At 45.0% G+C, this 12,082-nt stretch overlaps 1 protein-coding gene across 1 annotated transcript in view; it reads right to left on the minus strand.

Moving 5' to 3' along the window:
- Positions 1-12,082, minus strand: part of LOC135896088 (nose resistant to fluoxetine protein 6-like) — a 65,120-nt gene that overhangs the window by 37,447 nt on the left and 15,591 nt on the right. The window contains exons 4-5 of the mRNA XM_065424419.2: positions 9,851-9,974; positions 6,169-6,256 (exon numbers count right to left, since the gene is read on the minus strand). Of these exons, the coding sequence (XP_065280491.1) occupies positions 6,169-6,256; positions 9,851-9,974 (212 nt within the window). The remainder of the gene's footprint in view (positions 1-6,168; positions 6,257-9,850; positions 9,975-12,082) is intronic.

A 12,082-nucleotide genomic window follows, 5' to 3' on the forward strand; every position in this document is an offset into this window, starting at 1 on the left:
AGAAACTTCTAATCCTTAATGAAAGTGCCTAAACCTTTCTTGTGTCATGTCCCACCCCCATTTTTTTTTTGTTAAGAATGATGTTAAAAGATCTTCTTGTCCTCTATGTAACATGCATATTGTTTTGGTTATTGTTCCTATTTTTATTGCGATGTTTTGCATTTTTCTTTTAAGTTTACGTTTTGTATTGTTTACTGATTCGTTGTACATTAATGGTCTGAGTGCTTTCTATGACTCAAATTACCCTCCATTTTTCGTGTGTTTGTGATACGTATTCTTCTTGTACACTTCTGATTATTTTTTACTAGCACAATAATCTTATTCCTTTTGTATTATTATCTTTTGTGGTTATTGTTTATTAGTTCCCAATTTTTGTTTTCAGCTTACTACTCACTTATTACATCTGTATGCGTTACTGCACCACCACCCCCTATGTAATACCCTCCTGCGAGAGGGCCTTTAGGGGTATTCTGAATAAATAAAAAAAAAATTTATTCTTTAGTGGCTGGCACTTTCTCCGCCTATGAAGCCATCTGTTGAGAGAGTAAACTAAGTTTCTTACACCTACGGTGGTCAAAGTAGCTTGTTTCTAATGCTGTAGGAGAGCTGACCCATGCGAGAGCTTAAATTAAACATGCACGTCACAAAAAGTGCAAGGCTCCACATAGGCCGGAACAACAACAAAGACTAAGATGAACATTCAGCCGGCAATCTTCTAATCTATACCCCTTCCGTGTACCAAATCCTCAACAGCCGTTCCTTTCCTTGAAATAAAGACTTTAATCCTTCATTTTTTAGCTGCGCAAGAGAGAAAGAGATAAAATGTTTTATTGCAATCTTAAAGGACAACCTCGGCGATGTTTCGAGGTCAACGGATCAGGGTAAATTTGCTGAGTTCTTCTGCATGCTTCCGTAATTTCTGGAAAATATCAGACTTGAGAGTTGCGCAGCTTTTTTTTTTTTACACATGAATTTCGTTCATTCCCTCGTACCACGTGCCTTGCGTTCTCCTCAGCTACTGGCCACATTGCTTTATGACCTAAAAGGCCGTATACACAGTGCATGATGGGAATGAATGGCAGACAACAGCGCCGAGGAGTGAGCTATCGATAGTGAGCTAGTGTTAATTTGGCGTGAGAAGCTGCTGTCGCGAAAGGTTACGTTCTGCGTGGACGGGCAATGGATGGGAGAAAAGTTAGGTTGCGTTGTTGGCTGCACTAACTTCAGCCCTTCACCACCGCGCACACAGCTGTAGGTGATGCCGATCGCGTTCAGCCAAGGTTAAACCTATCACAGTGCGTCTGTACAGTGCTGGCGGACCTGAGCGGCTGACCTAAAGCTAATAAAGCCATTGGGATGAAGAAACCTGATTCGGTAGTTAAGTTTTGATGATACGGATTTGCAGTAAACCATTCCTCATTTCGTGCAGTGCACACGCGAAACTTGGAAGCGGCAACACGGCGCGCTATCAACGTCGGATACGTTGCCATTCTCGAAGGCGGCCAGTCGCATTGGCCGGCACCTTCCCCAAGTTAAACGTGGCTACGTGTGACTACGTACACGGGTGTATTTTTACGTGTTGCTATGCTGACTCACTGTTTAGCTTCCTAGATGCCCTGTTTGCCTCGTATCCCGAATAAGCAGCAAGCGGAGGCCCTTTCGATACACCAGCGTAAGGGACCGCCTCGTTCAGCTTAATCCCAGCGGTGTCAATACAGACACCTACGTTTCCGCGAGAAAACTACGCGCTCTAGAGATGAATGATCATACGCGCAAAGTCCTTACCTATGTCTACTTCATGGAACACGTTAATTGTGTGCACGAAGAGAATACGAAGAACGGTAAGTAGGTAGCATAACGACGCTCCCGTACGCTGTTTTCGAAGGTGTGTGCTTGCTCATATCACCGCGACTAAAAGTGATGGAACGGTGCTTACATGCACAAAACGTGAGTGTGCTGATATGTTCAGACATTAATTGATGTCACCGATGAGCGGCTAGCATTATATCTCAAGCGAACGACGACAGGTTGCTGTACCTGCTGATATAAACAAATGCACCGGTCGGTGCTTTCGACTGCCGGCGGCGTTCTTGCGGATACAAATGCGGAAAGTCGTGCTCCACATATTATAGTCAGTATGCCAAGCTTTTCCCGGAGAAGGGGTAAAGCAACTAAAATAGCAAGAAGCACGTATAAAATCGGTGGCTATGGCTGCCGTTGGTGTTTATGTTTCGGCGAAATATGGTGCGCCTGGGGGCTGGCTCTCGTGGTGGCGGGCCAAATGCGAACGGCGATCCATGGCTATTGGATTCATCAGTACCATAGCCGTCAAGCTGTCGCTGTTTGACAGATCCGATGAGCTTGTGCAGCTGACACTGTCGCCTGAAGATCCAGCGCGGCCGGGAATCAGCTGAGCGTCTGCTCTTCGCCTGTGTTGTATGCGCCGCGGGCGAGACCAGCATGCCTTGCGCGTCATTGCCGCTGATGTACCTCTCGTGACGTAAGTAAGTAAGTAAGTAAGTTTATTTTCGACCATCACGTCATACATGATGATGCAGAGGGACCGAAGTAAAAGCTGTCTTTCAACAGCTTGACAGAGCAACGGCCCCCCTTATTTGGCAGTAGCATACAAAGTCATAAAAAAGAAGATACACAAAAAGAAACACTGCCCACGGCGGTCACATTACACCACATAGCAATATATAAACATATTACATAAAGGCTGCATCTGGTACATAACTTAAAAAAAGAATTAAGTCATGCTCACATGGCAAATAAAGAAATGAAAGCTTTTAATGGTTTACACAATGCAATGACATGGCAAAGGCACTTTAATAGAAAAAAAAAACAGGAATAACACCGAGTAACACCATACTTCTGTAAAGCGATTCGGCTTTCGTTGCATAAAGAAATAACAAGAAAAAGTTTAGGAAAGAAAGTAAGCCAAGAGTGTCCGAAATGTGGCATTTTGAAGTATTATATCCTGTCTCAATAGGTCATTAAGAAGTTGTGGAAGCCGGTGTTCTAACGTTTGTAGCCCATATGTTGTTCGAAATGTTTTAATTTCCCACATATCCTTATTTCTTGTGTTGTAGCTTTGTTCACGCCTTGTCAGGCCTGAAAGAGCTTGAATAAAAGATGTTTTGCTTAAATGTTCTTGTTTAAGTGTTCGGCTGAGGCGATAGTCGTAGATTTTTGTTACTGGAACTATTTTGTGTTCTAAAAATATTTCTCTTGTATGATGCAACGTCGGTAATTTCTTAACAATCCGCATTGCTTTTTTTTGCAATACAAGTAATTTGTTCAGGTTTGCCTGTGTTGTAGTTGCCCAGATAAGGCTACAATAGTTAAGGCGAGAATTAAATAATGAGTAATAAACTAACATCATAACACAAGAGGGTAATATTTCACGGTTGCGATGGTTGCGATAGAGCAGACCAATTATTTGTGATAATTTGGAAGTAATGTGGGCCACATGATCGTCCCAGGACATCTGCTGGTTAAACACAACGCCCAGAGTTTTAAACTGGGGTACTATTTCTAGCGGACAAGATCTGAAGTATATTTCTTTTGTCAGAGTAATTTGTTTATTCTTGGCCCTAAAAACAACTGCTTTTGTTTTGCTCACATTAATTTGCAATGCATTATTTTGTGTCCATTTGTCTAGGTGTTTGAGCATGCAGTTTGCTGAATCTATTAGATTATTGGCATTTTCGCCGGATAAGAATATGCTCGTATCATCTGCGTATATGATAAATTTTGCGAGGGGAAATACGTTGACGATGTCATTGATATAAAGATTGAAAAGAAATGGACCGAGTATACTTCCTTGCGGAACACCGCAGCGGACAGGGAGAGTTTGTGAGATGAAGCCATTGACACTTACAGCTTGTCGGCGATATTCCAGATACGATTTGACTATGGATGCTGCGTGCCCGCGATAACCGTATCGTTCAAGCTTCCGGAGAATTAATTTATGATTTATAAGGTCAAACGCTTTTGTAAAATCAATGAAAATACCCAAGACTATACTGTTATGTTCAAATTGTTTTAGTATATATTCCTTCTGTTCTAAGAGTGCGAATTCTGTTGAAAGGTGCTTTCTAAACCCATATTGTGATTTGGTGAGTATATGATGGTTGGATTCAAATTCTGTAAACTGTTTGTGAAGAGCTTTTTCTAATACCTTTGAGAATATTGGAAGTATGGATATTGGGCGGTAATTGCCTAACTGTCTCCCTTCTTGAAAAGTACAGAACAGCGCGCAACTTGCATTCCATGAGGAAATACAGCATTTGCAATACAGAGATTGATGATGTGAGTGATGTAGGGCAAAATAATATCCAGAATTGATTTTATGGGCCGTATTTGTAGTCCATCTATATCACGTGAGGTACTATTTTTGAGCTCTGTGAAAATTGTCATTACTTCAACTTCAGTTACAGGTTTAAGATATATCGTTTTGTCCAACAGTGCACGAGGGTCGCACGAGGGTCGCTCGGCTGCTTATTTGCTTATTTGCTTAGCTAAAGTTATTTTCGAATTTGCGGAGCAATTCTACTATCAGACGCATGACAGGAGGGTTTCGGTGGCCTAAATATTTCATTACCTTGACATGGTCAAAAAATCGCCGCAGTTGCCCTTTACAGGGACTGTCAACCGACATTCAAGGGACTAGTTTTTTATGGCACAACGCAAAGCTCACCCTCGGTAGTGTTTACACCTGTATCGGGTGTATCGCTCTCACTTCTCAGCTTAACGCTGAGAAGTGAGAGCGCTACCGATAGCCCGGCTTGTAAATTGTGAAAGCCGCCCGCCCATCGTTCTGCTAGGGTGGCTTTTCAAAGGAGTGAGTTCGACTGTGGTTACCCACCTACATTTTGACCTTTCCAACCACAGTTGAAGATAAAGAGCTGGTACAATAGGCTTGCGTTGTTATACAGACCTTTCTTATATTTGTACCGCGTTTGCCCCCAAGTACACGCCTACGTCATGGCTGGCTGGCCCCCGTTGTCGTTATTCAGTCGATAGACGAGCCAAGCCAACTCATCGAAAAAGAAGGCGAATGCAGCGCCACTTTTCTGATCACTGCAAACTAAGGTATATATGCACATTGTAAGGGCACCAAAGGTCATTTGACGTGGCTTTTGGTGAATAATTAAAATATACATCTACGTTTAATGAGAAAAACATCGCTCGTTTTAATCAATACAATAGGCAATCTTCCCATAAGTGGGGTTATCTCGATTGTAGAGTGCGCCCTTATGAAGGGTTTCAGCGTTCTATACATTCAGAAGGAGTGTTCGCGTGTGCCACCCCTCTTTAACTTGGGCCATTCTGCCAACCACAGTATGCTTTGAAATTCTGCATTGTGATTGTTTGACTGGTTTCTGTGTATGCTTAATTAACAGCAGTGGTCTGCGGTTAAAATGTTATCAAGTTCGCTCGTTTCCTAAACTTTTTGTCATTGATCAAATATGATATTTATGCAAGAGTAGCTTTAGTGCCCAGGAAACAATGGCAGGTTTAACTGTATGGCAGTCAAGTAACGTTGGAAAGGTTACTTTGGCTCCACCAGTGCGACTACTTTGATTGCGTCGTTCAATTGCCGTGACCCTTCTAGGGCTCGTGAGCCAATAAGCGAACATGAATATTCGTGATTGTCACATTATAATTGTGAGGTTTAAGCTGGTTCGGAAGGCTGCCGCAGTATAATTCAACGCCTGAAGCTATTTTGTCGACGGTGCTTGTAGCAGCGCCACAATCGCCGCCTAAATTTTCGTCGAAGCTCCGGCCCCCTCGCAGACCGAGCGTAGCGGCGAAAAAGCGTCTACCGCAGCTTCTACTGCGGTAGACGGTGCGCGAACAGCGCAGCGTTTACCGCAGTTAGACGCTGCTTCTCATTTTTGCCAAATTAAACCAACTTGCGGTGGTGACTTGGGGCCTACTAAACTATAAATTTCGTGTTCAAAGAATTAGAAACTATGATATGTGGCGCTGCGACAACGTGTAGCACGAGCCGCAGCGCGCTTGCTGCCAGCTGCTGGGTGACGTAAGCAGAACGTCGCCTGGAGGAGCGCGGCTTTTCGCTCGCCCCCAGTTTCGGTTTCGCGCGCCCTGATGGCCGAAAATCGGCAAATGAGAAAAGAAAGCAAGCGCTATACCTACACGAAAGCGATTTGAGTGCCATTCAATTCCTTCTTCTCGTCGGTTCGACAACTGGCCACCGCTGAGGTCAAGCTGACAAGCTGGGTGACTGCGACAAGAAACGAGAGAGGCAGGACTTGAGTTGTTGAGTTGAGTTGAGTTGTTGTAGGCTACTGGTGGGATTAGCCTTGCAGTTGCTGCCGGCAATTGCTCCACCGGAAACACAGGCAGGAAACATCGGATCAGTAGGTAAATTCTGTCTGTTAGGTTGGCTGTAAAAACACTGTGGGACTCCAAGTAATCCCCAGCAGATTTATGCAACCTTTAGTAAAGCAAGTACAAAGTATAGGATGAACTGTTATGCGGCACTCCCGTGCTTCCATTTTCAATCACTCCTCGTTCCTCTCTGAAATTAATTGATTAATAATAATTGATTATGTATTTAGCTGAATATTCAAAAAATTCCGACGATTATGACACTCCCTAATGCGATGTTTGAGCGAAGTTGTATACGTGTTTTCATTGTGCGATATATTGAGGCAAAGAGTTGAAGACCGAAATCGCCACACCGACTGGCAGTGGGCCAGTGCCGTCAGCGCCTCGCACAGGGAGACACAGCATGATAACGCTGGTGTGGTGAGCGGCAATGGAGCCAGTAGGGTTCGCAACATCGATGAACGAATAAACGGTTAATCGATGAAAAATCACCGCCCAAGCGCTGCGTACAAATGTTTAAACAGCGAAGCTGAAACGTGCGCTCCCAGTGTTTATCACTGGTTTAATCCCGGCGGTTCATTAAACGACGGCTTGGTATTGTTACGATCGGCCAGCGGTGGTAGTCACCTTCTAGCCTCACCTAGCCCCCTACGACGAATTGCTTAGTGAAGATGACAATGCGTCCACCGCGGGCAGACTACCGGCGCCCGCAAGGCGGGACACGGTTGGCAGACCGATTATTGTTAGCTGGTCCACTGTCACCTTCACAGACCATTGGGAGCAAGAAACCTCCTGGAAAAGGGTGTTCTACGGCGTTCCCTCACGGACTCCGGTAACCGCCACGGTCGTTTGACAAGCGCCCCAGCTAACTGCGGGGTTATCCAAAAAAACAAGACACGCCAGCTTGAGTCAAGCGTTACAACTCCTGTCTACGAAGCCCCCCCCCCCCTCCTTTCTGTATGTTCGGCGAAACAGAGGTGCGGGTGTGAGTGTGTGAACCCCCCTACCCCTTTCGACATGCCCAGCCCGAACTCTTACAGTAGCCTGTTCTTGTGCTCGGTCTGCAGCAGCATCGGCACGGCGTAGACGAGCTCGTTCCCGGTTCTGCTCACGACGTTGCTGATCGAAAGCTGCCTGCTACTCAGAGGCATGTATGGCGTGTGACCTACCCATTTCGGAGCTGGAGAGAAACTGCTGCGCGCGCGCGACTGCGACAGAGAGCAACAACGTCACTACTAGCGCAGCCATTCGCGCGCCTCCCTTTCTTATTCTTTTTCGCGCATGCACATGGAGCTTGCGCCGGATAGTTTTCGGCGTACAGGCGACAGACGCACGGACGAATCGGCTAGCCATATACAGCTCCGTTGTAATAAGTACACATGTCGATGTTCCGCTCTTAAAAAACCTCGTCCCCATGCTACAAACACGACCGCAAGAAACTAAAGCACATGCAGTGAAGAGGAAAATCACCACCCAAGCACTCCGTACAGATGGTTAACCAGCAAAACTGGAAGGTGAGGCCGCGGTGTCTATCAGTGGATTACTCCGGACGGTTCATTAAAGGACGGCTTGATAGGCTACCGGATACTCGCTACGCACTTGCTGCTTGAGCTCGGCTGCACGAACCTGTTCTTGTGCCCGGGATGCAGCGTAGGCACAGTGTAGACGAGCTCGTTCCCGGTTCTGCTCGCGGAGTTGCTGATCGAAATCTGCCTACTCCTCAGGAGTACGTATGGCGCGTGGGCTATCCATTTCGGAGTCGGAAGGAAACTGCTGCGCGCGCGTTCGGCTGCGATGGAGAGCAACGACGTCACTACTGGCGCAGCTAATCGAACACTACCTAGATAGCACAAAGCCTTTCCACTCCGATCCATGACGTCATGTTACCTGGCCCGACTGCCATATAATATAATGGGGATGCTCACGAGTTGGCAACAGTGATTTTGACTTCACCGCTTTCATCACGCCAGCCTTGTGAATGGAAATTTCGGGCCAGCTGGCGTGACGTTATGGATCGGAGTGAACATGCCTTGTGCTATCTAGGTAGTGTTGGCTAATCGCGCGCCTCTTTCTTTGTTTTTTTCGTGCATGCGCGGGGGGTTGCGCCGGAGGAGTTTTCGGCGCACAAGCGGCTGACAGACGGACGGACGAATTGGTTAGCCATATACTGCTTCGCTGTAGAAGTATCCCGCAAAACGATTAATATTCATCGATGTCCACCTTTCATTTAATCGAGTTAATCAATTAGACATGTTCGATTAATCCTTTTCGAGACATGGGTGGCACAAAACTTTTGGAAGAGAACAGCGTTCTCTTTCTAATATAAACCGTGTACCTATATAATCACAATACAAGATATTGCCACGCGATATGAAAATACGTATACAGCTGCGCTCAAACTCCGCACTAGAGAATATTCTAAATTCTAATAGACGGTAAATATTTTTCGTTGTTTTTCCTAGGACGCTGAAGATACAAAGCAATGCACCTCAAGCACGAGAGTTAGACTTAACAACTCGATACCATAGCGCTAGATGGACGTGGGCTTTTGACGCAGTGTGTCATTAAATTTCCAGCTCTATGAGCAGAAAAGTAGCACACGCTGTGACACCGAAATCAAGCGCTAAGATGAAAACTTTGGCCAGTTGATACGGCATCTTACCAACTATTCGAAACGGATATAAGGGTTCAGGCAGATAACCAGCCTAGGCTTTCTCGTGGCTAACTGGCACTCACTCTTGTAACTCTTGATAACTCATAAAGTAACTCTTGATATAACAGTGTACAGGTTGCACGACCGAGGGAACTTTCTAAAAAGTACGAGGCCTCCGATCTTCTGTTCATTCATCTGAGAGACAAATCTCACAGTCGCGGAGTGCACTAAAGGAAGGTGCTGTATATTTAGCCAATGGGTTCCACCCTGAGAATCACAGTAGACGATGTGACATTTACAAGAAGGAAAATTGTACGGAGATATGGGAGAACGGGCATAGAAGGAAGCCTCAACTCGGGGCCAATAGTTCGGCAGGAAGATTCTTTACCTGTTAGAGGCTTACACTGTAAATAAATACTGCAGGAAATGAGGGGAAGTATTTTGGCAGCTCTGTTTCCAAACATGTAACCGCCAAAATGACAGTATAGCCATCATTTTTGTAAGGTGTAACCCACGACGTACTGCACATGGCAGCCAGTCGAATCAATCGAAGGCGATCGCGAGGAGCTTCCCTCTCTCTCTCTTTCTCTTTTCATGTAGTATTCGTGACTATCTGCTTCTCTTCTTGTTCAAGGCGATAAAGACATCTCGCCCGAATGATGCCGATGGCTTGTCAAAAATGATATGCACATGACCGTTAAAGTGACGGCTGGTTTTTACAGGGTACATACTTTCTTTACAGTCTGGCTCGATTCACGTAGTCCGGTTTCAGCGCAGCTCTGGGCCATCGCTATAAAGCTTCACACACGCGAAATAATATCAGAGAGCCTTTACGTGATCCAAGGATGGCCTCCACTTCTGTGGCCGAGCAGGCAGATGGAACGCACAGACCGAAGCGCAGGCCGCGGACACGTCCTTTTTTGATGGCCTTACGCGCCATGGTCAGGTTGAACCGCTTCTGCGTGCAAAAATAAAAAAAAATTAACAAAACAGCATCGGACATATCAGGGTCCCAATTTCTATGCCGTTCGCACGTATACCATTAACACCCAAAAATAATAAAAGAAAAAATAAATCCCGGATGCATTCAGGCCAATCGTAATGGCCAACAATGTTATGTTGCAAGATTCAGCCAATGGCACATTCTTGTCATACGTATGCCGAAAGCTTTGCGATGTCATTCCTATAGTAGTCGTAACTTGGCGAGGATGAGCGCCCTCCTGAAAACACGGTCTTTGTTTAGCAGCCCTATACCTAAGTAACACTGACATTAATGTACCCATAATAATACTTTTTGTATTGACCTGTAAGGTAAATCCACGTGGTGTTAATTTTTAATTTGGTGAGGTCCCAGCGCTCTTACAGCGACACCCAAGAGGGAAGTAGTGCACATTATTGAGCTTAACCTTCAGACGTACCTGCTGAAGCCTTAATGCCGATGCCAGCCGGCTGTCAGGCACGCCCATCAAATGTTGCCTGAGTCGTGCAAGAATACGAGAGTTCTTGAGTAAGGGCTGTTTGAACAAACTTTACTTTCTCTCTCGCCAGCTGCTAGCGAACCGACTATCCATCGTCATTATTTTGAGTCTTTCTACCTCATTACGCTAAAACATTTCCGGCTCTCTTCTGCCTATTTAAGTAGCTAAAGCGTTGAGTTGAGAAATCTAACATTTACCTTCCCAAATCACAAATAAAAGAAAGACTTTCCTCAACGTATTTTTCAAAACTTGACACCTGACCACTTTTATATGATATTCATTTGAGTATGTGTCCTCATCAAGAACGTACTTTGAAAGGTCAATATAATGCCTACCTCGACTGGAGCCTCTAGCAGTGCTGCAAGGCTGTGTATCTAACATCAGACATCTTGCTCTCATGTCGCTATCATACCTCTTCCATTAGGACTAACAGCCATCCTCACCACCTTCTCTGGTCCTGAAATAGCCGTCTAGATTAGTGGCGTGTGCATGGGTCTTGCAATATAGAGCAATAACCTATATACATTGTGATGAAAACAAAAAATAACGTTATGTTGCTTATATGTATATTTGATTGGCTTGCAAAAAGTGTATGGTGTTATCAGCTCGCAGTCTTTTACGGTGAACGTCCGGCCACTCATTATGCAACATTTAAGTATCCATCGTTATCGGAGGATCAAGTGTTTTCGAAGTTGTAGAAACTGTACGTGCCCAAAGCTTTTCGCACGTTAAGAAAGAAATGCTGTCATAATGCGTCATAAAGGACCTCGCTTTCATGCTATATGCCACAGTGCATAAAGCACGGTGTCCCCAGCGGCCACCGGTGGCGTAAAAAAAGTACCCGCGGCCACGAGGTGCCGATTATAGCGCTTGAATCGCCAAGCACTGTATAGTACACGGATAAACTTGTGACCATCTTATCATCTTTTATATTGTAAAGACAGATTTCCCGCACATAAACACATAGATGAAGATTGTAACATCGTGTAGTGAGCTGCCATGTTGACTCTGCATTCTGGATTTTAATCTTGTCTAGAGGTATTTGAAACATCGTCTGTAACGGCGCAATTGACGGTCTATATCAAGTTATTGTCGATATTCTCGAAGGCTGGCGGCAAAAGAATATCATTAAACCACTTTCATAAAGTTCCGCATGCAGCCTACATAATATACGGGGAGAGTAGGTTACGTAATCGCTTCCTGGTTAATATTGAGAAGGGCTGAAGGCAATGTGCGATATAATGTACGTGGGGTTTCAGGACGTTGTAACAATAAACCAGATGAATTGTAATGCTACATCAACAATCGGCTGAACTTCTACTGATTTATTCGAGTTAATCTTAGCGACATTAGAAATGTTGGCAACATAACGTGAGTTGGCATTGAAGAAAAATAAAAGGAGAGATATTCGAGACTTTCAGTCCCTACACGTCATAGACGGAGAGGAGTTACCAGTGCCGGTTAACTTCGTGATTGAATGTTGGTGTATGAAGTGAGGTTGAAGAACCACGAGGACTGAAAACAAACATTGGTAGCGCTATCTTCGGTCTGTCGGTGTTTCTTCCGCGTTGAATAACTTGAAGTAGGA

Source organism: Dermacentor albipictus, chromosome 2 (assembly GCF_038994185.2).
Source record: "Dermacentor albipictus isolate Rhodes 1998 colony chromosome 2, USDA_Dalb.pri_finalv2, whole genome shotgun sequence".
NCBI lineage: Eukaryota > Metazoa > Arthropoda > Arachnida > Ixodida > Ixodidae > Dermacentor > Dermacentor albipictus.